Source organism: Athene cunicularia (assembly GCF_003259725.1).
Source record: "Athene cunicularia isolate RWA chromosome 6 unlocalized genomic scaffold, athCun1 chr6_part1, whole genome shotgun sequence".
NCBI classification, from domain to species: Eukaryota; Metazoa; Chordata; class Aves; order Strigiformes; family Strigidae; genus Athene; species Athene cunicularia.
Genome location: NW_020799105.1, coordinates 12,136,734 through 12,163,819, shown reverse-complemented (window position 1 = coordinate 12,163,819; position 27,086 = coordinate 12,136,734). Strand labels below are relative to the sequence as shown.

The 27,086-nt window shown below is 43.5% G+C and overlaps 1 protein-coding gene across 2 annotated transcripts in view; it reads right to left on the bottom strand.

Annotated features, from left to right (window-relative positions):
- The window catches only part of SUFU (SUFU negative regulator of hedgehog signaling), a 91,987-nt gene that overhangs the window by 34,354 nt on the left and 30,547 nt on the right, over window positions 1-27,086 (bottom strand). Inside the window, exons 4-8 of one of the 2 annotated variants that reach the window (XM_026851192.1) lie at window positions 12,712-12,854; window positions 10,119-10,204; window positions 7,962-8,034; window positions 2,985-3,141; window positions 1,342-1,453 (exon numbers count right to left, since the gene is read on the bottom strand). In XM_026851192.1, coding sequence (XP_026706993.1) covers window positions 1,342-1,453; window positions 2,985-3,141; window positions 7,962-8,034; window positions 10,119-10,204; window positions 12,712-12,854 — 571 coding nt within the window. The remainder of the gene's footprint in view (window positions 1-1,341; window positions 1,454-2,984; window positions 3,142-7,961; window positions 8,035-10,118; window positions 10,205-12,711; window positions 12,855-27,086) is intronic. The other variant, XM_026851193.1, reaches the window with a different exon arrangement.

Here is a 27,086-nt window from a genome sequence, read left to right as displayed (position 1 = left end):
CTGTGAGAAATCCTGCTCAGCACTTTTGAGCCTTCCAAGGCTGGGTGTGATTCGTGCAAATCAGATGGTAAAATTTAAATTTTTCAGTGGGGCCAACAGGACCAACCAATGGTCCAGTGGGACCAACCTTCAGGAAGGGAAGTACTACTCAAAATCTGAGTCAGGTCAGAATCTGGCTCCATATAATTACTATATAGCAAAAGTAAGATTATTCCTAATGCAATAATAAAGCCACTTGAGGTGTTGGTTTGGGTTTTTTTTATAAGCACAAATCTCTCATATTACTTATTAGTACACAGCATCAGCAATTGACATACTACTTCCCCCAAAGGATTAGGCAACTCAGAAACATTCATACATAAGGCAAACCAGAAGTCACACACAAAACGGAACAAGAAAGAACATCAGGGTCCTAACCAAGTATAAGGAATATTTTTCTCATGAAATGCTTGAATCAAGAAACAAACAGGAATTGAAACAGAGCAGGATGCTGTCCCTGCCTGGCACTACAGGAAAGAGCTGATTTCATGATGATCTTTACTTTTGGAACAAGAAAGCACAAATGTTTATCAGAGACTAGGAAACCAAAGGAAATACCAAGATGAAAGAGTGCAGCAAAGATGCATGCTCTTCTGTATCATTTAGATGAAAACATCAAAATTTATGGGAAGACATTTAACTAGCAACTGAAATAAGCCTAAGAGGGGAAGGGGAGAAACCCAAAGAGATGGAAGTGCAGATACTGCAGATTGCTTGAAGCCACAGATGATTTCCTATAGATTCACTGAAGTCAAAAGTTACAAATGAGGAGCGATTTACAGGCCCACAGGTCCCACCTAAATCACCTGTTAGCCTACAGACTGTTAGAGACTAGGGTGATATTGGCATGTAATCACTGCCAGTACCTGCCTGCTTAAGCAAGGCAAGATCAAAGTAAAAACCTCAACATTTTAACAAAAAGGCTTGCAATTATGAGCTTGAAAACAAAATGCTCCGGCAAAAATATCTGCAAACACTCATCTATGCCACCTAGCTCTTTGGATACCTAACACTGTTCACCACAATACATTTCATAGGGCTCAGTCCAGTCTGATTTCAAACACTGTATACCATGAACAGCAAGTTCTACAGAACACAGAGCCACTCTGCATGAACAAGGATTGTCCAAAACCCCTGTCAAAACCTGCCCTCTTCTCCCTCTATCCTTGCACTTCGTGAGTATTTGCTGCTAGCGTTCCTCTCCCCTTGCCAAGTCTCTTCCCACCCAGCGTTAACTTTGTTTTCCACTCTGAGCTCTTCAGCCTCCCTCCTCCCAGCATTTGAGAGTGCAGTGAAACTTACGGTGCTCGGTCATGGGTCAACCCGTTCTGTCTTTGTGCATTTATCGGAGGTAGAACAGGTTTGCTGTTAATCTCAAGCCCTCTCCGCAGAGTCTCCCTGATTTGCTCTGTATCTGCAAAGATAATTTTTTAAAATGTGGTTTAGAGTCCCCAGAAACGTTACAGACACAAAGAGATGTCAGCTTTTTTTTTTTTTTTTAAAGGCCCATTTATTTCTATGGTGTGTTTCATCTAAACTCTTCCCCTTCAGAAAGAAATGAATGTGCTAAGGCTGAATTCTTAGCAGCTCTTCCTGCACCTTAGGAGTTAATTCACTTTATAAGGTGAGCTTGAATTCTCTTGGTTTGGGCTGTGATGTTATGTCAGGCAAGGAGGGCTGGAACCTTTGGTACTGAGTCCTCCTGATGAGAAAATTCTGAGTAGCTTTGTATCCTTTCATAAATGAGGTGTTTAGTTTTCTGCAGCTCTCGGAGAACCTCCTGACACTTTCAGCCTTTGTGCTGGAAGTCACTTTCCCATTAAGCATAACAGGAATTTGTTCCTTTACCAATCAAGTGCAAGGAAGTTCCTGAGTTTTTGCAATTGGCTTTGCAAATCTGTTGATTAATTTACAACAAGATTCACAAAAGAAAGGAATTTTATGCTGGGCAAACTTTAGCTTCAAGCTCACATTTGAAAATAAACTGCAAATGATGCAGTTCAGATGCAGCCTTTTCACCTTGCCATTCTCCTACAATGTCTAATGGCCAAATACTTTAATAGGATGCTTTCCTACCTTTCTTAGAAGTTTCCTCATCTTTTTCTGAGAAATGTGGGAATTGGGTACAGAAAAAATATCCAAATTATTTCAAAATCTTTTGAAGAATATACAAATATCATTATGTATACCTCTCTTGGGCTTTTCATTTGCAGAGCTGATGGAAAATAACCTTTTTAGATCCAGTGCAGTTCAAAATATTTGCACAGAGCCAGAAGGAACCCAATAAGCATTTAATTTTTTTTTTTTTTACCCTGGACTTAAAAACAAGTAAGATACCATTTATGTGGAAACCATCATTAACTCCAGGAAATCTCAAGCCCTCAGATTTTATACTGCTTCACCCATTTGAAAAGTAAAATGCATCATTTCAAGCATATGTAATGTCTGTGACATCTGTACCGAGATGGCATCTCATTGCAAAGGGGAACTCCACCGTATTTTATTTCTTCTTTCCAGAGTTCCGTATTTGCAAGAATCACTTGAGTTCAGCTACAGCAATATGCAGTGTCAGTCCAACTTGCCACCCAAGAAGTGAGAATGTTAATAAGGAAACACAGCCTAGGAAAATGCAGTCATTTCACTTCGCAGATGTTTACAGTCCTGGTTTCACACAGTGCTTAGTTTAACTTTGCAGATCTAGATTAGAAATAGCCTAAAACCTAAAAGAAACATTTCAACAAAACAATGCAAAGATCTCTTTTCCTCCCTCCTGCCTTCCTCAAAGAGGCCACACCAAAACGCATGTCACTCCTGATATACTGAGCCTTCCAGTAACTGTGGTGTTTGTTATGAGCCCCAAGATACTGCACGACTCAGGCTGCTGCCCAGGCCCATCAGAAACAAGCCGAAAGGCCATGACAGCAACTCAGCCCAGGACCTCTTACCTTTCCCAGAGAGCTGCCGCGGCTGGGTCCCAATGCAAATGCTCCTGCTGTCTTCGTCATCCTCTGGGGGCCGGCTGAGATCATCCCAGGCACATTTGGCACTCACTCCACTCAGGTTTGAGCCATCTGTCTCAATCCCTTTGTCAACTCTCTCCTGCTTGAAAAGATCCAAAACCCCCAAGACTTTTTTGGGTGTGGCTTGAACCTGAGCTGGAACCCACCCTGGCTCAACCCAGCCTTTTGCAGCTCCTGCATATACCTCCTTCACAGAAAGTTTCCACTCTCTGTCCCCTGTGCTTTGATGTATCAGCTAACAGTGACTGCACATTGAGACAAATCAGGGAGCTGGTCTAAACTGGAACAAACCTTTTCCATAGCAGATTGGTCTGAACTCCTACCCCTTTCCCCACTGCTTCACTATGTTGCCCTGGCAGGCACAAAGCAGGGAAAGAGAGAAGTGGAAATCAATAACCTGGGGTATGCAGGGTTGCTTCTTCCAGTGTTAGTTTGGGTTTACATCAACTCAAAGTATTTATGACACTACGTACTCCTGTACAAAGCACAGCCTGATAGTCTACGTATTATAGGTCAATGATAACAAACCCCTGAATAACTGAACTGAAGTTCTCTTACCAAGGAGTCCCACAATGAAAACAGCTTACAGAGAGACTCATCGTTCACAAAAGTTCGTCATTTACAAACTGCCCAGACAACCATTGCTTTTTAACGTGCTGTGATGTTCAGTAGGGACAAGCGTGCAAAGAGACACAGGTCTGTTCACAATGTCAAAAATTTTACACAGCCTTCTCTATTGGCAAAATACACAACAACAAGATTCACAAAAGAAAGGAATTTTATGCTGGGTAAACTTTAGCCTCAAGGTCACATTTGAAAATAAACCTCAAATGATGCAGTTCAGATGCATCCTTTTCACTTTTCCATTCTCCTATAATGTCTAATGTCCCTTGCAAGTTGGACCTTCCAAGCATGTAACCACCGTTTGGGTCTTGGAAGGTGTCACACACCAACCACATGCAGCTGGATGCTCTCAGACACCATGCATTCTCTCAAGGACATGTGCATCTGCTGCCAGCAAGACTGCCCTAAACTATAGCCAGAACTTCCACAGGAGACCTACCTACCTGCTAGAGGAAATGGCATTAGTCTGAATTTTCACCTATATCCCACAAGGGGGTAATGTTGAGCTGAACAAACTCAGAGCTGAGCTACTCAGAGGAATGGCTGCTCTTACCACTGTCACCTCTCCTCTGGCACTGAATCAACCCGGCTCATTTTCCCCTCTTCTGAAGGGTTGTCACTTCTGGTACCACTCAGTGGCATCAGCAAGATCTCCATCTCACTGCATACATCTGGGTCACCTCAAAATAGGTGGTAAGTCCCACTGCTTCCAGGACAAGAAACTAAAGATTTGAGAAAATAGCAGAGCCACGTTACACACAATGGGAGCGGATCTCTCTGCTCATTATTATCACCCTCCAGTTTGACCTTGCCACTGGAGTCAAGAGACCGTGGGAGCATCCAGCGCTTTGCAAAATCTATTCCTTAAGAAGCAGTTTCCAGACTAAAGCCCACATATGTTCCTCCCCTTGCCCAGCTGCACATGCTGTGCCTGAGAAAGAGCATTGCCTGTTCTTGTGACCATTCAAGAGAGGATTTGAGCAGCTCAAAGATAAGCACAGGCATCCAGGGTGTGGTTGCACAGCAGTTTAATCTGATGTAATTCGCAGTGGCTGCAGTCCCACCCTCCTCCATGTGCTCCTACCCCTTCCCTTGAGCCAGCTCCTTTTTTTTTTCAGCTGAATCACCTCCCTAAACTGGCTCTTTGGCCCAAGAGCAGAGGCAGAAGCCTGTGGCTGGAGGCAGGACCAGAGCAGTCCTGACTTAGATTTAAGCATTCAAGTGACTGCCTTCCTTCTGCCGCTCTCCCCGAAAGACTACTCATTGGGATCTTCCTCTGGCGTCAGGGGAAACTGGCTTCTATGAAAACGTAATGGGAAAATCTGAGAAATAATAAATCTGCTGGGATTTTCTTTTGTTATAGCCTAAACATAAAATTGTTTCACCCAGAAATAGAAGTTGTGGAAGAAGAAATAAAAATACATCTGATCCTGCATACGCAAACAATGCTCTAAGTGAGATTTAGCACGTGGCTCCTTTGGGACTCTCTGTGGCACTCTGTGAGGACCCAAATCAGCTGGCACAGGGAGGTTTAACTTGTCAGCATGGTTATTTTTCATTTCAGTAATTGAGGAAGCATGGGAGAGCCACCAAACTTGCCCTTGAGTAAGGAACAGAAGAGCCCAGAGGACCCTGAGGACTCCATTGGGAAGAGGCTCTGGTGGGATGTGCTTCTCCATCCCCGCGGCCAGGGCCCCTGCTCACAGAGTCAGGGTGTCTGAACAGTGTGCAGAGCCTCAGGGAGGGGGAAAGGGACACGTCATCTCCTTCTAAGCCGGTTTGCAAAGCACTTCCTCAGGGGAAGAAGTGCTGCTCTGTTGGCATCTCTTGGAGATCAAGGGGGGCTGATGGAAACGACCTGGCCTAAGACAGCCTAATTTGCATGCCTGTTTTGTAACATTTGCGAGTATTGATGTTGAAAGGGGAAAAAAAAAAAAAACAAAACACAAAACTCTAACCAGTGCAGACTCTCAGCTGGAGCAATGCACAGCTTTACCCCATTTTTAGACAGCAAAAATGTGCCTGGGCTGAGGGGCTGTTCTTCCTCTCTTGAAAGGGCAGCCTGAGCAGGAGGTTGGAGGAGCCCAGGGCAAAGGAGGTTCAGCTTTTTCCTTCCTCAAAGAAAGGATGTTTCTGTCCCATTTTCCTCTCAGCATGTGGGAGGGATGCTCTGAGGCTCTTATAAGTCATTGATCCCTTTCTAAACGAGCCAGAGCACTGCAGCGTGACCCGCAGAGCGTCAACCACAACTCAGGAAATTCAAATCAGCTTTATTCTTTTTTGAGATATCTGCTAAAACAGAAGCAAAGCGCCGAGAATCAGCACAGAGCTGGGGACCGACATGGACTGTTTGACAGTGCTGCCAGAGAAATCTGAATGGCCTACAGGGAAGCCTGGCTGAAAACAGCCAGCATTGCCACAGTGTTAATTGCTGACATCCTGGGATGACATCTTAGTTGGGATCCATTCTCAGCGACTCTGAACAGAAAGTACAGCTGCTCCTGCCAGGGCTGGGTTTAGGCCTCAACCAATTCCCACAAGAAACAATGCAGCCTCAAAACAAGCTCTGCCTGCTTCCCAGGCAGTCAACATTGCCTTCTCCCAGGAAAGTTGTCCAGTTTGCTCTGCCTGCTCCCTCCCTCCCCTCCACCTATCTTCCACTGCTGCCTTTCAGCTCTCACACACCCTGTACCACCACTGAGAAAATGCCACGCGAATGACACTTTATCCTTTCCCCAACTAACTAGAGCAGGAGGTGTATGACATAGCTGAACCCAGCCTGGCACAGCCCAGCATCCTGCGCTCAGCAAAGGCTCTTTGCGGGACTCAGCACCACAGCAGCAGGTTTTGCCCTGTGAATCCCCAGGGGCTGCGGCTGCAGAGCAGGAAGGAGGTACACACATACACACACACACACACCTGCACATATAGACTTCTGCAAGGGCAAGAGAGAACAGAAACAGGAATGTCTTCAATGTGAGGAAGTCCGGAAAGACCACAGACATAGCAGCTTTCAGTGGCAGGACACACTGGTGAGGCAGAGGTACTCTATTTGCCTTGACTTGCCTTGGCTGACTCAGATTCCAGTAAGCTGAGCTACTTTTCATTTACAGTAAATTGAAGAAAACCCTGTTATCATCAGGAATCACCAGTGTGCAGGGAACAGAAACACCCTCCAGGAGAGGAGAGGGCAAAATTTTAAAGAGTCTAAAAACTTTACAAGACTTGCAGTTGTATTAGTTCCCACATTGTGGAACATTTTTGTGTGTATGTGTGTGTCTCAGACTGGGGTTATTTTAGATGAACAAATCCTTAAAAACAGTAAAAGTAGAATTTGGTTTTGTTCTTAAGCTTTCAAAATAAAAGATGCTGTGAGGCAACTGAGGGTAATCAGATGCAGACATGCAGACCATAAGTAAACGCAACAGCTTGTACAAAACGTGCACATATGCACGTGCCCTACCAGGCTAAGCCATAAGTTCTCTGTTAAAGGCAAATACTCAGTGATTCACTGAAACAAGGTCAGCACCACACCGGATTTGCCTGGGACCCATGTACTCCAGTACCGTGACTCTGCTGAAGGGATGCAGAACTGTCTCCCAAATGCATGGATCAGCAGTAGCCCATGGGATGGCAACCCCTCCACAGAGGTCCTATTCTGATCTGTAAACATTGTAAGTTAACTTGAATTCTGCAGAAGGTTTAATATATCTTCCTGCATGGATTATTAATAACTGCATGAGATACTTTTGGCTTCCCATTATTTCTTCAGATCACACTAACTACTTGGCTTCAAATGACACCCTACTGGAATGAGGTACACTGTCACATTTGCTGTGAAAAAAATATTACTTAGTTGGTTTTGAGCTTTCTGCATGTTATATCTCCTTATGCTTGTACCTAAAACAAGAGAGGAATTTCCTGATCTACCATCTCTAAATCTTATATTGTTCTATTTTTTTATCTTCTTCTATTTTCCTCCTTTCTAAAAGATGTAGTCCAGATCTTAACCAATTTGTCTCATATATGAGATTCTGTTTTCCTGGTCTCCCTTCTCTAACTTTCTTCCTAGAGCTGCCATCTACCTGTGGCTGGACATGTGCACTCTTGAACCACCTCTGACAAGCAAAGGGAATCTCTAAGACTTTTCCAGGATTATTGCAAACACTGAGAAGATCACAGCACCTTTACAGAAAATAGTAGACCTGGTTTATACCACTAAGCCAATTCTCCCTGGCTACTAGAAAAGACATGACATTTTATAAACTAAAGACATACTTGCAGATGTGGGTCAATCTCAAATATTGTCTCTCCTCTTCGCATATCTGTTATCAACCAGGGGCCTCCAGCTCTACAAAGAAAGAAAGAAAGGTAATGAACCAAACAAGCACTTTAGCCAGTACTCCCCAACTGAGTCCTCAGAGTGGACTTGTACTGGAAGGAAGCACAAGACAGTTTAAAACAAGCCTAGAAGCCCCTCTATGTTGCGTACACATCCCAGAGCATGCATTTGTCCTTTGCATTTCCCAAATACATAATGAAAGCCCTCCATGACCTAGCTGTTATTTGCCTAGTGTCTGGCACTGCCAAGTCTTACAAAGCACTCAGGACTGACACAGGCTATCCCCTACACTTAGATTAAGACTGAACTGGGTTTTAATCTTACAGGTAACTGAATTGGGACCGAGAAGGCCAGTGTAGCCTAGGTCTAAGAAAGATAGGCAAGGCATGGGGTTGAGATTTATACCTCTATTACATATCTAAAGATGCAGCAGGGTTCCAATGGGCTGCGCTTTTTGCTGAGATAGGCAGTCATGTTCAGTACCATAAAAAGCTTATTGCTCTGATAAATATCCTCACAATAGACATTTTGCCCAGTTGGTACTTAATGGCCAAGTACTCAGATGGTTCAGGGAAATCTTTGTTTCCATTAGCAATAAAAGTCGGAAGGGTCAAGATGTTTCCCAACAAGAGTGATAGAAAACAGATTACTGTAAAGATGAACTACTTGGGAGACTTTACTTTGGGTCACAGGGCAGGCAGACTGCATATGTCAGCCTTAGATGGTGCTTTTCATTTGAAGTAAAAACTGAAGTCTTTTGGAATTGCCATAAAATTTTTCTTTTTTTTTCATGAGATACTTTGTTTTATTGCAGTCAAAAGCCCCCTCCTCTGGCCTTGTCCATGTTATAGTCTCCTAAAGCACTTGGAGTGGGAGCAATAGAAGTTAATATTTCATAATTTTTCAGATGCATTGTTAGCCACTTTTTTTTCACATCACTTTGGAAGCTGTTAGTTACTAACTTTAGAGGTGTGAACTGCTTTGGTTCCTCAGTGGGATGCAAGAGACTTTTACCCTAACTCCACACCAGCAGCTTAGTAGTCTGCAGCTTTTCCTTTGAATCATGCACATTTGGGTTTCATTTTATCCTTGGAAAGGTGCTTGTACCACAGCACAAAAGCCAAAATCCAACATGAGAACAGACTGAGGAAAGGGGTGCTGTATCTGTATTGACTTAGAGGAGCCAAGGGAGCTGCAGGCTCCAGTGTTTATTGTCTTGGGGTCCCAGAAACAAGCCTGCAGCTGTACAAATTCACTCCACTCTAGGGCATTCTCATGAATTATCTGCATTTGTGCCTAAAAGGGAAAAGTTCAACTTTAAGAAGACCAGCAGCAAAGGTTCTTCCAAATAATCAAAGGCCATTATGACACTAGAGAGCATATTATTGTGCCCAGAATACATGTTCAGTATCATTTTGTTTAAAAAAAAAAAAAAAAATCTTTTGACCTATAATCACGTGGCAATATATTCCACTAAGTATGAGAAAAGTATTTAAAAAACCCACCTAAAATCCCCAAAAGTTTAGCTGCAACCTGGCAGCAAATAAAGCATCAACTTACCATTTAACATTTAAAACCCATTTCCTCCTTAACCTAACAACATCTTTGCTTTGCCACGGGAAAAATAACAATAAATTTCACTTGCATGAACACTCTTTCAGTTGCAAATTGGCCCACCAAGAGTGGGACCAGTTTGAGAGTGACTTTTTAACTTTCAGACAGTACCCAAGCTTTGCTAGGCACTCTAAGTCAGACCCTCTCTTCCTTTCTTTTGAACTACACAGGGAGGTCACCAGTAACAGTTATCCCAGCTCTCTCAGGAAGACCAATGAGAAAATGCTGCAGGCGTAAGAGGAAGGAAATTAAGCTTTCAAGACCTCATTCTGTTTCACCCTGAACATGTGGACTTCCACATGCATTAATTTGCCTCTAAGTGTCTGTGTGTGAGAACAGATTTTCAATGAATTCCCGTCTCTTGCTACAGCACAGGATTAAATAAGTTCCATCAACAAGTTGAGGTTTGTTAATAAAAATAAACAACTGCATTGTCCTCTATGGGAATGCTCCCCTACATGGACTATATGAGCACTTACACCGGCACAGTCCGAAGTAGTTCCAAGATCCCTTGTCCATTCCACTGCTGAGCCGCATGTAGTTCCTCAGTGCAAACCCCAACAATCTGGAATAAACAAAAAAACAGATACTAAACTGGATGGGAACTGTGCAAGAACTGTAGAGAAAATGTATCACATGGTGCTGGATCAAACAGTGCAGACACAGAGAAGCACCATTTCTTTAAACTAACTAGATGAGCGAGGACAAATGGAGCCTGAGACAACAGAGGGATTTTGCAATTCCTTATGCCCTCTATTTACATGTGCTGTGTGAAGTGCCCTGGTCATGACAAATTTAATCTTGCATCGTCTGTGTGAACTTAACTATGAGTAGGGCCTGGTGACAAATCAGGGTTTACTGAAGATCCACTAGTCTGTTCTCACTTTGCAATCTAGTCCACACAAGACAGGACAGGTTAGGGTCTGAGCACATGCAAAACGTTGCTCTGTCAGCCAATTGCTAGGGGCAAATGCAATACTGCACCAGCAATTTCAATCAGGCAAGGGACTCGCTGCCACAAGGGAGTGCTTTGGTGCTCATAAATCCTTGACCAACTCAGTTTGCTGATTGATCACATCTTGCCCAGCACCATAAAGTAAAGCTGCTTACACATAGCATAATCCACTCGTCACTGCAGGCAAATGCAGACTTCTGCCTTCCTGTATAAGGCAAAATGCATTTGTTTTTCAGGATAGGAGCTGCCATGCTGAGCAATACCAGATGTCTCTCGCAGCAGCTGAGATCAGCCGCTTCAAACGGAGGGGTGAAACACCCTTCAGCTGATAGAGGAAGGCAGTTTCTTCCTGATCCATCTACCGCTGGCTCACGCCTTTGAGCACAATGATTCACTCTTTGGGATGAAAAATTATTTTAGCCATGGCCACCTGTTTTCTTCCTCAATACTCTAAGCCTTTTCCAATGACACTGAATTTTTTGTCAAAATCTGTTCAACTGATGTTTTATCAGTAGAGATGAAAACTGAAAACTAAGTTCTGAAGAGCAGAAAGCAGAAGTGCATGATGTGCCTATCTGCACTGAGAGATAACTGTGTGGAAAACACACCAACGTCAGCATGTCCCCAGTTCTGCACACCCTACCTCCCCTGCCTCTCACGGAGCTCACTTTCTCAGGACCCAGCCCTTGGAGATGCACTTCATCCCCACCCAGGCTTCCTCCATGAACAGCCTGAATCATCCTTGCTTCAGGACATCCCTCCCTGTGCCTTCACTCGCTAATTGCATACAAACAGCAAGACTCTAAACAGGAAATTATTTTGTGTTCATTCTTCTCTTTTTGTAATCATTTATCCCATGGGTCAAAATAAATTCACAACAACAAGCATCGAACAATGGGGAAAACCAAGTCAAACGTATGCATTGTGGAAGATTTGAGGCCAAGAGCCTCAGGATGAAACAAGCTGACTGTCCTTTGATCCAATCCAGGATAGCTGGTCACTAGAGAGATGCGAACTAATGCAGCACTAACTGGAGAGTCAGCCAGGAATCACCCTGCTTAGCTTGGTGCTCTGTCTCTGATTCAAGGTCCCACAACTAACCTTTCACTGATTAACCCCACACCTGTCTCTTTCTTGTTGATAAAATGCAGACCTTTGGGTACCTCAGAAAATGCAGGAAAGCCTTTGCCCTTGCATAGCAATTGCCTTGTGCAGGTCTGTGGAAATGGAGCTTCCCCTTACATGTTGAAACTACAGCCAAGGACAAACAGGAGCAACTTGAAGCTTAAAATGTAAAATACAGATGCTTGCGTTTTCCCAAAGGATGGAACCTTTTCCATGGAGCAGAGAGAAATCAGCAGTTGGCATAAACTATGCCAGCTCTTCCACTAAGGTTAGTAACTCCATATGCAATTTAAAGATATCCAAAGCAGCCCATGTTTAAGAGACAGCACTGAAAAGAAGGACTTCGGGAAAGCAAGCAAACCTGTTTGGCCAAGGAAGCTCCTCTCACTGAACAGTAGGGTTAAATCGCAAGGGATTTAAAAAAGGTTTCTTCTTCAAAGCAAACATGAACCTTTCTTAAACAGTAGATCAGTACAGGAAAACTCACTTAGCCCCTGAAGAATCTTTGTGTCAATGCTGCAAGCTACATTTGTAACATTAAATAATGCTAAAGCAACTCTCAAGTCCTGCCTCAAACTCTTCTTTTTGTGGAACACAAACCAGTGGATCGCTTACCAACGCTGCCACAGAATTAAACTGAATTTAGCTCTACATTACCTTTTAAAAGTATTTATCTCAGCTCTTCTCCCTATGTTCATCTTTGAAATTTCAGAGTAGTAATGTAATATTCAATTCCAGGTCTGTTTCAGGGTGTAAACCTCCTCTCTATCAGATAGACCTCCATCCTGAGAACTGAGTGTGTCATTGCTTAATCCTAGTAAAATGCTTACTAAATACCTCCAGAGTAACAACTCAAAGATGAGATCCACAGTAATCAAATAAAAAGGAAAGGTGGAAGACAGGATAAGCATTTGACTTATCAAAGCTAAATGAAATGTAATAGCTGCATTCCATGCCCAGGAGATGACAGAGCCACCATTGCTGGGTCATACCTGTAAGAAAGTGACAACCCCAAAAGGAGTCTGAACTGGCTGCATCTGAGGGTCTTCTGTCAGTAACATATGCTGGATTCTAGATTCACTGTTGTCCAAAGGGCTGTGCCACGATACATGGTCACCGCTGCAGAAGGTGTTTTCTGCAAGGAAGAGATGCAAGAAATATTTAGTCCATAAAATCTGCTAGATTATTCCTTCTGTTAGCATCCGATCCTGACCGCTGTCAGGCAGGGACCTCTGGTCTGGACCAGGACAGTCGCTGGTGGCTATTCACAGTGACTACCTCCAGCCAGCTCTGCTGAGTCTCTGAGTCAGCTGAAGCAGAAAAGGAGTCCCACTGAGCCATCTGAATTCAAGCACCGACTTGAAAATTGCCCACTCTTGAGTCCTGTGACAAAAAACTGTGTCCTGCTTTTATATTAATCCCAACACAGGAATACTAACAAATAAAATTAGCTCGTGTCTCATTTACTATTGGTCTCATTTTGTGAGAAAGTCAGCAGTCCGTACTGGATGCCTATGGGACGGTGATTCATACTTAATTTTCAGCTCTGATTTGCCACATAGAAAAGGTTTTGAAATGTGAATTAAACACAAATAATACTCTGCTATATCTAATAAAAATCCACAGGCTGCTGCCTAACTTGTAATGGTCTAAGTCAAAGTCACTTTCTCTCTCAATTGTCTGGTGGCTCTGGTGCAGAATTATAATTAATATGTTCCTTCTTTCCCAAACAATGAGAAAACCAGTAGGCTATAAATTTCCCTCTATGTCAGAACAGACTGCATCAAAACAAAGAACCAGAAATTATCCTTCTTTCTTCAAAAGACTGTAAGCATTCCTTTCTTTTCCTCCTCTCCTACTTAGAAAGACAAAACCCCCAGATAATCCCATGTTCCACAGCTGGTGCATGCCAGAAGGCACACCAGAACCCATCCGTATGTCACTGTCCCATCACAGGAAAAGCTAATGCTTGCTTTCTGAGTGAACTAGAAGTAAAACAACCAACCATGACCATTTTCACACCAATTAAAGCATGCTCCTGTACACAGTTCCTAGAGCATGTGTGCAACAATGCTGCCTAGCCAACTACCTTGTCCTTGGGTCTTGTGCTTATCCCACTCTGGGTAGAGATTTTATAGCACATACAAATAAACAGCCTGGAATCCATATCCTGCCCTCTGAAATAGGTGCAGTGCTCCAGGGATGAACGGAGCACTGCCTGACTGCTTCCAAGGACAGTGGCAAGCACAGCATCCCTCTCCCTGACCAAGCTCATAGATGCAGGCAGTCTGGGCTATTGCCCTCACCATGGTCTCTCCAAGGCCACACTTACAGAGGAGTGGGAAGGGAGGCCTTGCTCACTGGAGGAGGACTAGGACTTCCACTGCAGACTGAAAAATGTTAGTGGTTACTTCAGTTGCTGTCTGTTGAGATTGAGGCACCTCATATGAAAGAGAACAAGATCCAGTTCAGAGGAGTGTTCTCTGCCCTGCAGCTACGAGCAAACGCGATCCTAGATCTTGAACTAACCTTCCCATATGACCTTCCAAATACGTGTCAGTAGGACCTTTCTTAAATAACTATCTATAAGGCTTACCTGAGAATCCTTGGACACGGCAGCAGCTGCAGCAGCAAGCGAGAAACAGCATTTGCTAGTAATTACAGCTTTTTCCCCAGTCACATTAAATAACAGGCACCAAGGAATTGAGTGCTTGCACACCACTCACTGTGTATCAGCACCACTACAGCTGCGCGCACAGACTCTTGGCCAGGAGCAAGTGCAGGATGCTTCGAGGGAGCCTTCAGCGGCAGGCAGGTAAACTAACGAGAGTTACCTCGCAGTTACTGTAGTTAAAAATACTCTCAGTCATCTCACTGATGAGCTAACTCACACTCACCCATTCACGGGTTTCATGCAGGGCGTCCTCGGCAACTCATAGTTTCTCCACCAGGTGTCCCCATTGGTGTGTATTTGAACATTCATTATATATGTTTTTTCAGATTAATTTCTTGGATAGCTCTTTTGATTAAGAATTAAAATAAACTCCAAATACCATAAGGAACTTGGCCCGAAAAACAAGGCATGTAACAGAAGTGTTGTGATAAGTAAGGGAATGTTTTCCTTAGTTAAAATTAGGAAAGAAAGAAAACAGCGGATGCAAGCTGCTTGAAAGAAAGAGTTTATCGTTATGTACACTAAATTACATGCTTTCAGCTCTGCGACTGAAGGGAGTGGTTCCGATATTACTTTACTTTTAGCGTTGGGAAAAGATAAGCAGACAGAAATGGAAAACTTTTTTTTTTTTAGTATCAAAATTGGATTAAAGAAAGAGCACTTAGAATTTTGCAAAAGATCTTGTGATATTTTCCAGGTTAGACAAAATGTGGCTGATTATTTATTTTTTTAAATGATAAAAGCCTCTCAGTCACAGTTTTCAGGAATGAAACAAAGCCACAAAGAGCTTATTCTTGGGTCCTGTCTTTATACCACAACATTTTGCCCATCAAATGCTCACACAATTCTATGCTGATCGATCGCTGTGTCTCACTGCTGGTGCTGCTTCTCCTGGGAAAGCCCAGCCCGTTTAGAGCAGGTTTTCAAATGCAAATGTCTCTGCTGGAAACCCACCTGTTTATGTCCATGTGAACACTGAACACTTAGAAAATCTCCCTCTCCCTCGCATGCACATGAACACCACAAAATTCACACTGACTGCTCAATTAAATCAGAAAAAAAAAATTCTGCAAATAACATTAAGCCAAATTAAAACCTGTAAGAGTGCAAGAAACTAAATCACAGCCTGAAACTCGGCTCTTTGCTTGCTGCATTGTAACCCATATGGAATACAAGATCAGTCCTTGTACAGAGACCATTACAGCACTGAGGACAGCTTGAACTGTAGGACTTCTAGCCACAGAAACTAAGAAATTACAGAAACAAAAGACTAGATAACCACTTTCTCTTGCCTCATGCTGGAAACAGATGAGCATCCTCCCTTGTGACCTTTCACACTCATGTTTTCAAAACAAGACAATCAAAATCTTGCTATGCATTTGTTTTAAACAATGTTTTATCCAGAAAAACTTAAAGTTTTCATAAATGACTCATTCAAAGTAAATTTATAACTAAATTTATGGCTCTCACAAATGTTGAGCTAGAACATAAAACATCCAGATAAATCCTCAGTCATCACAGCACAGATGGATGTGAAAAATCTCCTGTGGTTTTTGCACCTTTCTGTAATTTGCAGTGCTGTCAGTAACACGCTTTGTACAACCTGCCTTTCATCCACAAACATGTACCATGTGCTCATATTTCATAAATGTACATACATATTTCCATAGAAGCATGAGATGAGTTGGCAGAGGACACATGCACTCGGCAACACGCTTCAATCAGACATGACTAAAGACAGCTCCTTTTGTTCCCAAAAATGCATCCCTGTATCTCCCATACCACGTGGACTAACTGGAGAAGTAGCTTGTCATCTCCAAACTAATTTGAGATCTCTGTTTTGCACTGCTATGAACCAAGGATGAGACTAGGACCTCCGGTGATAATGATGCCAATATGGTTGTCTCAACAGCATACAGTTTTATAGCCATAGCTCTCAGTGTACATTTTGATGCCTACTGCAGATATCAAATGAGACACCTACACTAACAACTGTAAGCCACTTCTATATAAAATACTTCAAAATACAGACATGAAAATAAGTATTAATAAACAGGTAAAAGAAATGTTGTATGTAAAATAAAAGATCACAGGAAGAGGTTTATGTCCATGGAGCACTGACCCAAGTCTGATGCTACAAGCATCCCAAAACAATTTCTAGTTTTAGGCCAAAACATGACTCCCCTTTCAGATAAGCACAGAACATTCCTTTGCAAATTATCTCAGTTTAGTAAAGCTGAAAGTTTACAGCCTCAGCAACAAAGCTGGTTCTGCAAGGATCACATCACAACACTGATGCTGTCCTGGGCCCTCCTAGATTCTGGAACAGCCTCACCCATTAAGGGCAACTATTGATCCAACACTTTTCACTCTCAACCAGCTCTGCTACCACAACCTTTCTGACCTGCTACAACGCTGTGCAGATTAGCACCTGTGGCCAAGTTTCTTACTGGTTTTGAGGAGGGACTGAAGCACAACAGATGTTACAAAAGTCCTTCTGCACTATATTGCTTAATAAGACAAAATGCATTTGCATTCAGAATCCAGGAAAAGGCGAGATGGCTTTCAGTGGTAGCTGTGAAAAATCATGGGTTTCTACTTGACAAGCACTTTCTCTACCATTACAAGAGGGCAACAATCAGTTTGGGAGCAGCAAATGCCAGGACTCAGGCATCGTGAGATTTCTGCCTCTTTGAACTTCTGTGTTACCTGACTCCACAGCAAAGCCAAGAGATGTGACACATCCAGAGAAATAATTTTATATAATGGGAGGAACCTGACATATTCTTATAATAAATAGCAAGGCCTCAAACCAGTTGGCATGTTGCCATGCTCAGAATTAAACTTGTAGAAGACTTCTATGAAGGGGTGGAACTATGGACACTTTCTTCTCTGTGGTTGTGCACACTGTGGATGGATTCATCCTCACCTAAGGAGGAAGCTCTGACTAAAGCTCTTACTGCAGCTATGGCATGCATAGGAGGACCCTATCTAGGTTCACTTATGTTTAAGGTCAAGCATAACACATCTTCACTCTTCTCCAGTGCAGGGGACACAGTTAGCATTCTCACTTGCTCATTTTTACAATCCTTTAAAAACCAAGTCTCTCCAAGAGTCCTACCACTCTTTTAGGTCTGTTTGACATTGGCCAACAGGTTCAAACACCATTAAGGTAGCACGGTCAGTCTTCTAGACATGCGAACAGCATGACTGCATAAGCCTTGTTTCCTTAGGCGAGCACTGCAAAAACAACAGTCATGGGAAAAAGCTACCAGGACCTCACCACAGAATTGCCAATAGGACATATGCTGAGGCACAGAAACAATCTAGCCATCAACATGAGGAATTAAATAGCAAAGGAACTGAAAGGAAATATGATAAAAAATGAAATCCAAATTACTTTAGTGTATGGACAAATGGCAAATCCTCAGGAGGAAACTGAGGCTCTGATTTACGGCGTACAAGCCGACTCAAAATAGACTGCTGTTGAATACTTCTGCCTCACAGTAAACCTGAGGTGGTTACATGTTCCCTCCATGGAAGGAAGAGCTAAGCTACCTGACCTGCCTCAGGATAAATACATATCCTTCAGCAGTTACCATGGGTGCATTGGATATGTTGTAAATACACAGACTTGCTTACAGTAACTTCTCGGACACTTGCACCCTTCCTGCTTGGAAGGGGCACTAACAGGACCTAAACCTAATGCAGCAAGGTGACCCATTCTCACAGATTTAAAACTGGTTCTTTTTCTACTGTTAGTTTTTCTTTCTGTTAGGGAATGCTGATTCCATGAAATCAAATTGCTTCGCAGGGAGGTATTGATTTCATAAGAACTCAACAAGGAAATCATTAAAACATTTCATTTCAAACTTACTATTTTGTTTCATAATTTGTAATAGCAAATCTGAAGCCTCTCTCTAGCTCTACAAAAATGAGAAGTCTCTAAATTTCCCATAGACCAGCTCTTTTACCATTCTATTATGCAAAAGCAGCACCTGTAAGACAGTTATACCAGACCACTCTGTTAAGCTTTCCGTATTTTGAAGTCTTTAAAATGTCATTATCCATTTTCTTTTACAGCCCACATAAAGCAGGTGAGGTTCCTTCATGCAGCAATGGTCATAATTCAGCTGCGCAATCTCTCCTAACTTTACTATCCAACTGCTCTATAATGAGAACTGGGGAAATAACTCAGAGGGAACAATTCCACTTTAGACTAGTAAATTTTCTTTGTGTAACATTGCTCATGTATTTTCTTGGAGTGCATTCCCTCCCATCTTTAATTTGCTAAATACAGCTGATGCCTAAAGAAATAAAACCAAGTCATATTCTTGGTCTTGAGATGTTTTATAGACAGTGTAATGGATGCCATCTATACTCAAGAGGTGTTACCTAGCTCCAGAGAGAAACATAGATTACTTCCCACTGTATTTTCAATTTATTTTTTTAAACCTGCCAGTTTTGCATGTATTGGATCCTGCTAGGAGCTCTTACTCCCTTGAATAGCCACAGGGAGTAAGTTCAAAAGGATGGCAAACCGAGACAAGTACTAGGAGCTAAGAGAGCTCCATCCAGACCACGGCACCAGGCTGAATCTGAGTCAGGAAACATCTCCAGTGAGCTTGCCACCCTGCACCCTGAGCAGATAGGAAATAGGCCTTTGGGCATGTGGGAGTCAAATATCTTCTCTGAGCATAGGGGACTGTATGGAAGAAAACAAGGAGCTGATGCTTCTCCACTAGCAATGAAACAGCAAGGGGAGCTTGAAGCTTATCTCCTGGCCATGCATGGCCTGGCATACAGTCCCCAGACTATGTCTGGCTCCACAGCAGCTCAGACTGCATCACCCTGATTCATCCAAAGGCCAGAAACTTCCAACTTCTGACTTGATCACACCATGCAATTCGCTAGATAGATTTTCAAATTAGGAGAAGAGATTTATAGCCCGACTGTTTCTCTGTATCACTTCTAAGACACCTCCTCTTTTGAAATGCCAGCTAAAATCTGCAACAGGAGGGTTACACTGTTCTGACTAATCAGTCAGATAAATCCACCTGGACAGTGTGTCACAGGTTATGAGCTGATACGGCACAGAGTGGGAAAAGCCTTAAGTACATTAACTAGTTAAGTGTGCTTGGTTTTGGGAAAACAGCTGCTCTACTACACTCATATCCTTCAAAAGCAAGTTTCTGTGTTCCTCTCTTGTTTCTGTGGAAAGCCCAGCCATCATTACATTGTCACTTTATTCTGGGATATGTGCAAGCTGATGCTGAAAGAAACAATCCTGCCTGTCCCTCTGAGAAAGCAGTAGCTACCTGGATCATCCCCTCAACATCCAATGTTACTGGATCATCCCCAGTAACATTGCTTAGTTATGCTAGCACAACACTTGGCACATCTCTGCTAGCTTGGTCTGAAAAAATAAATTTGCAACAGTGTGCGACACTGGGGATGCCGGCACACAAACAAGATGACCACATCCCTCACGTGAGGCAGACCTACATTATCCACATCACTCAGCAGCTTGAACACTCGCTGCTCTAAGGGGTACAAACCTGCATTTTGTATCTGTGAGATCTCAGCTAAACTGCAGGCAGTGAGTCACAGACGTCAGGCCCTGTAACTCAAAGAAATTCTGTATTTCAGAGCAGAGCAAAGAAGGATTTCGACTCCATGACTTATGGGTGCAGGAATGTTAAAAAGGCCCCCAGTGAGTTCCTGACCAGCATGACAGTGATGCAGCCAGACATTTAAATTGAATGCAGCTTATCCTATACTTAGAGAAACAATGTAATTTATTGCATTTCTATTACCCCATGCACAGTCTGTATAATTTATTATATAAATGTATTTTCTATAACACGTTTTTAATATTCAGTCTGGCTTTGTTAAAAAAAGGTAATCTGGCAATCTGTCACAAATAAGATTTGATGCTGGTTTTCAGTACCATTTTGCAGACTGGACAACTAGAATTAATTGAGGAAAAACTAAGAGCAGACAGAGTCCAACACTGAAATGTATTAGCTATACTTTTCACCAGAGCTACTTAACATATTTCTAACTAGCTCAATAATGGATATAAGCATGCAGGCAAAGACGTAGCAATAACAGACCAATACAAAAGCTAAAGATGAAAATCGTGTTTAAAAATCTCAAAGTAATACTGTTATTGCAACTCATTATATAGATGCAAATTAAAAAAAACCCAAGAGTACAAAGACTTAATTCAGACTCATTTGCCAGCCACATTAAATTAAGATAATCTAGGGATAATCAAATTAATGCTAAATTCAGTCTGTCTGCTTAGTTTCCTAACCTACAAAGGACTGCACACATGGATTGGTAAAGGGAAAAAACAATTGTGATATGATCTGTGAGGCCCACCGGCAATTATAATTTTATTTTCAAGTCAAGTTGAACATGTTTTAAGAAGATACAAGCAATTAATAGAATCCAAGCAATTAAATATTTGCACTACATTAAAATAATGCTTTTCCTCCCTGTTTTTCTTTCTCAGTTCAGTTTTGTTGCCCCTTATCTCCTGTTTGGGAAACAGGAACTGCCCCAGCCCAGGCACTCCAAAGAGGTGCAAATTCATACAGTGCTGCTACCCGCTGCAGACATGCAGCACAGACAAGATGCCTTAGGAAGAATTAAATCCCTGTAGCACAATTAAACAATAGCTCCACTGCAGGGATTCAAATTGGGCTTTTAGAAACAAGGGGCCTAGGCAAAAGGTTCTTTGAAAAAAAAACCATAGCGTGGAAAAAAAAAAAAAGATTATCAGTACTGTAAGGACTGTTTGACCTCTGAGGTTTGAAGACAGTTTTAGAAAGAAGTGTGATGCATTTTTTTTAAAAAAAATTGACTAGCAGGTTGAAAATACAAAGGTGGTTAAGGCACAGCTCAAGGGTGTTAAGTCTGGAAAATTAACAAGCCACTCAAAAGAGCCCCATCAATTTATGCAAGCATACATAAACTTATTTGATCATTTAAATCTCCTGGACTGAAAACCCAATGAAGGGCCTCCCATGTCTTCCCCATGTACATCACCAGCAGAACAGCATGATTCTTCACTCCTCTGTGCCTGGCTCAGAGCTGGCACTCACCCGGCTGGCAGGGGGATGGTGGAAAATGTGTCTCGCTGTACTGCAGTTTCTGCTGATGGAGTTGCAAATGCTGCTTTTCTTATCACAAAGTAGATCCCAGGCATCCGGATGCCTTATGCGACACTGCAGAGTGTAATATTTTAGCCAAAAAACAAATGCTAAAATACTATCATACAAACTACTCTAGGCCTCCTCTACCTCTTCTATTTTCCAGGACATTTCTTTCCATCCCTTACATATCTGCGTGTCTGGCTTGCTCCTGCCCATCTCTACGCATGTATACAATTTCCATGACTGCAGCCTCCGAGAATTTCTCACACAGGCTCCCAGTGAGTGACTCCCATGCCCAGGGCATGCTCCCACCCTCTGCAAGCAGTGGGCCCCCTGTCCTCTCCTTGACTCCATAAACCCTGCTTCGCCAGCCACCTCCTCCCACGCTTCCTCTCCTCCCCACAGCTTCATTCTGCTCCCCTCACAGCCAGCAAGAGGTAGGGGCTGGCACATCCATCGAACTTGGCATCCCCTCTGCATAAGCACGCCCTGCAGCAGGATGCATCTCCCACCTTGCTTTTCCAACAACACACTTCTCACCTATCTACAGATTTATCTGCATGGTTCCCTCCCACAGGGAGGGAAGGCTGGAGGAAGGCACAGCAGCATGAAAGGACTTACCTGCCAGTGCTGAGTATGGCAGAGGTCACAGCCCCACAAAACTCTCCTGCTCCAAGCTCTTGCTCCTCTATACCCTGTCACTCAAACCCATCGCCCCTGGGTGTTGCAGGGCTGGACTGCTTACACCTCCTCCAACAGGCAAGTGGGACAATCTTCTCCTTATCCTCTCCATCCCCCATCCCAGCAACCACAATGGAGCAGGAGTGACCCACTTGCCAAATCTCCCAGCCAGGAGAGAGACCCTTCCACCTCTGTCCAGCTGCACTGCCACCCACTTTCTGCATCCTTCACCTGAACAAGATGTTTTACAGCTCCCCTTCAAAGGATGGTATTTATGTCTTCAATAGTTTCAGAAACTGAATAGCCTCAGGCTGGGGTGGAGGCCCACAAGCAAGAAAGGATGTTATACAGTGGGATCTCCTGTCAGATAAGGACTCAGTTCAAAATAAGTACTTAATGACAGTTTATTTACAGACTATGTGGTTCCCCCATGGCCAATTTGAAGAGATACTTGCCTTTCATTTAAAAACCCTATCTTTGCACATGCAAGTCAGAATTTTTCTGTTACCTCAATGTTTTCCAGCCAGGTGCAACCTGAACAAGCATTTAGCAACCCTTAAGTGTCCTCAGCAAGGGAAATGAACTGCAGCAGGAGAGAAAAACTTTTTCCTGTTGTTGGACCTCCTACATACTTGTGCATGTGCAAGCCATCAAGAAGGATGGGTGTTTAGAAGGACACAGGAGCACCATAAGACTGTGCAGTCATTTGTGATCTTCCCCGAGTTATCTGTCTACAAGATGTTTCTTTTGAAGAGCTTTCAAGAAGCTTGATAAAAAAGCAAGGCAATATCCTTCTCTGAAGGACCCAAAGAAGATGCAAGCAGCTTATTTTAATAGCCTTCACAGCACAGGTGTCTGACAGAAAGACTGCTAAACTGCACTAGGGTATTCCTTTTAGCAAAAATTACTTGATAAAGGGCAAGAAAGGGAAGGCAGTCTGTGAGAAACACCTACAGAGTTATCACATCATTATCTCTTCAGAAAAGAGTTCTAGTTACCCAGGCATTAGTTCTGGGGCTTGTAACAGGCAGGAAGGGCAGGGGTCTTTGAGAAAGCACTGTAGAATTTTTCTCAGTGGTTGATTATTTATTCTTAAATTTTCAGGAATTTAAAAGTTTGCACAGGCCAAACTTTTGTTTTCCTTTGGCAAAGCAGGAGGTCAAAGGACAGGAAACAGAGGAACTTTGCATTCACACATATTTGTGTAAAATATTAGTTACGCACTGAGCTCAACCAACCCATTACAGCAGTGTAAGAGAAACACACAAACTTAGTCCAAGAACTATATTTATGGTTCAAATGCAAAATGGCCAGCCTGTTTATGAAGCACCTTTTGAAATGCCATCCCAAGTGTTTTGAGATGATTCCTTTAAGCCCCTGATTTTAAACCAAAAAGCAGGAGAGTCCATTTTCCACAGCCTCTGGGCTGCCTGCAGCCTCTGAATATACTCTCCCAGTTTCTCTTCCCCACCAAGAACAAAACGTTTCCCCTGCTGTGCCCATTTGCTGACTCCTGGCTGAGCAGGCTGCTGCAAAGAATCTTTGCATCTGAGGCTGTCAGAAGATGGTCTGTAATGAGCTCCGCATACTGCCACTCTCACAGGCAGAGTGGGTTAGTCAGAAAGCACAGTTTGAGCACCACTTGCTGCACAGATCTTCAATAGAAAGTGTAAGAAGATGGATATTAACAGTGAACCCAACTTCCAGCTCAGTCCACTTTGCAGTTTCATCTAACATGGGCTTGGCAGCTGTCAGGGGAAAAAAAACAGTCCTTTTCAGAAGGCTACTCAGTACATGCAGCCTTCAAACTCTCCTCTCTACATCCCAAACAATTGCACACCGGCAGTGAGAGACGATGCTCCTGTGACTGCAGAACAATCCCTCTCTGTTGTGGCTTTCAGCTCCTCGATTGAAGGAGGCAACACTGTTCTGTGCAGAAGCTTTTAACTATTAAAGCGCCTGCTTCCGTTTCCCAGGAAAGGCTGGGTGGGACAAAGACCTCATATATAAGACACCAAAGGACCTCACACCAGCAGGAGGGGGAGTTTGCTGCCTTCCGCGAGCTTTCTTTTGTCTTGCATTTCTCCTTCAGTACAGGGGACAGAGCCTTTGTCCGAGGCTGGGCTGACCATGTGCAGCTTCTCCCCTGCTTCCTTATCACAGGGGTCAGAGATGCTCTTCTTAACAGGGCCTCCTAGTCCCCAGCACTCCTTACTCTCTTGCAGCAGGGAGGCTCCGGGTAGGATGGAGAAAAGGCTTCCTGCAGAGAGCTCATCTCCCCTCCACTTCAGTCAAAAAGCATTAGCAAGATCAGTTCTGAACTTGAACTGGGGCCACACAGGATAAACACCTGCTAGGGGCCAGCATCCATGCACCCCAGGGCACGGGGCCTGCTGGCTGCCCTCCTACCACTCCAGCTGCTGCAGCATGGAGATGCCACAGAGCTTCCACCCGGTCTCCACGCCCATTTCTTTCCTCCCTCTCCCAGCGGCTTATAAATGCAACCGTGTATCAGATTTACAAGTGTTCCTTCTGTCCATCCCTGTTTGGGAGCAGCCTAAGGGCACATGGACTGATAAAAAGCAGAGAGAGAAGAGAGATCTTTTTTCCCCCCTTTTCCCTTTTTATTCTTTTTTTTTTTAAATAGACCAACTGAATGAACTGTACTGAACAGCTGAAAAGCAATGAGCCAACTTCAGTTCCCAGGCAGGAATAGGACATAAGTTGACAGAATTAAAAGGGACAGCATCAGTTGAAATCTAGCCAACTCAAACTAGACCTAAACCTGCTTTATCTAAAGTGCAGTAGCAGCTATAAACAAGCCTTCTCTTTCAGGCAGTGCTGAGATCCCTTGCTTACTACCTAGAACTACTGTGCAATCAGAAAAGCAGTCTGGGGAAGACAGCTTTCCTTCTACTTAAACAAAGTCTTTTATAAGGAACAAAGACTTTCTGTGCCTCTGCTCCTGGCATAAAGTCTCTCTGTGCCTCAGTGTCAGCCTACCCCTTGGGGCCAAAGAATGTCAGAGACCTCAGCTGAGAGCTATAAGTTAGAGAGATGATAGTGGCTTCCATGACAAGCCACAGAAGTATCCAGCCTGACCCATGAGTCCAGACTGCAGGAGTGAAGAAAGACCAAACTTGCATGAGGTTAGGGAGGTAGAAGAGGCTTTATATTATATAGCTAGCTCACTGACAACATAAGCTATAAACTATTCATTTTCCAAGTCAAATGAGAGTACAGGTGACCTCTGAAGCTCCTGGGTTTCCAGTCATGCTTTCCTACTACTGAACTGCAGACTGGGAGGAAGCCTGGAGGAGCCTCGTGCCCAGTCTAGGTACACACCACCAGTGTTGACAAAGAAAAGGCAGTGTCACACAGCAGTGGTGCTGGTCCCCACCTCTCAGGTTCCTGAGAAAGCATCTGGCACTTTTTAAACCTGGCCAGGGGGTTGCAGAGGCTTTTCTATCACCGCAGCAGAAGAAATGTTGTGGAGAGTAGATTCTCCAGTGTGGCACAATGTCATACTAAGTCCCAAACAAAGGCCAGGGAGATGTTACCCACCAAAACCAGCAAGAGCTAAACAACTGCCAACTTGTCCCATGAGCAGCTGAAGACGTGACAGTGCTCCAAAGCAAAGGGCGGGACTGAGCCTGGCACTAGGGTGCCTCCAGTGTTGCAAAGGGGCAGCACCCTGCCTATTCTGAACAGAAAGAGAAGTGAAGTTGATTTAATCAGCCAAAATATAAGGTCATGCAACTCCATTTATGCTGCCAGGAAGGAGAAGAGAGGCACACCACCTGCACAGTGGCATAACAGCACTCAGCAGCATTCCCAGCTGTATTTCTGCTCTATGCCATCAGCTAGCTTACCACCCATACCTGAAACCATTCTGACCAAGACAGGACTTGCACAGAGAAAGGACAGGCCATCAGGTGCATGCCTGTTCACAGCCTGGGAAGCCTCAACCACAGCTGGGGCCACTAGCAAGCCTGTGCCTCAGCACCCAGCAACAAAATGGAGCTGTGTGTGTTTCCCCGCCTCACAGGTAAGGATAAAAGCATTGGACTCAGAAGGTCCCAAAAATTACAATCATAAAACCAGACAAATAATATTAAGCTCTGCAAGCATGCAAAAATGAACTGCATTAATTTCATTTAGGGAACCCAGAAGCACCTCTGCATGCTGACCCATGCACCAGTCTGCATAACCAGTGCCAAGACTTGCCCTCTCCTTCCTTTCCAAGTGAAATGCTCCCTTCGCCAAAGAGCCTGGATGTTGTAGATGGTCAATACTACTATGCTTATTCCCTACAGACCCCTGGCTAGGGGTTGTTGGCAAGACCACCTTAACATTAAAAGCAGGCACTGGAAGTTTACAGTTTCTTTGAGAGGGAAAAGAAGAGCTATAATAATGCCTTTCAATGAGCTCTGCTGGACCAAATTCAGAACAGTCACAGGAAAAAACCCAAAACATTAGAGAAAAAAGTTTGATGCCAAAAACTAAACAGAGAGAAGGCTTCTTGAGGCTTGCCTGAGAGTTGCTATGTCAGGAAAGCGGATAGGTGCCTAGCTGCCCCATCTTTCAAGTGCACTGAAGAAAAAAAAAGCACATAAAGCCATGCTGCAACACTAACATCTTTCCTCTAAGAGCTTGGATACACAAGCAAGTCAGCATGGGTTACAACTGCACGCACAGGCTGAGGCTGGCATAAGACAAACTATTATCTCTTGGGCTGCAAAAGGAGGGGTTTCCTGCAACTGGTACTGCCTCATTTGTCAGCTAATGGGCACACACACAAAGTGAGCAGAGCTGCTACAGCAGAACAAGCCTTGTCTGTCAGAACATG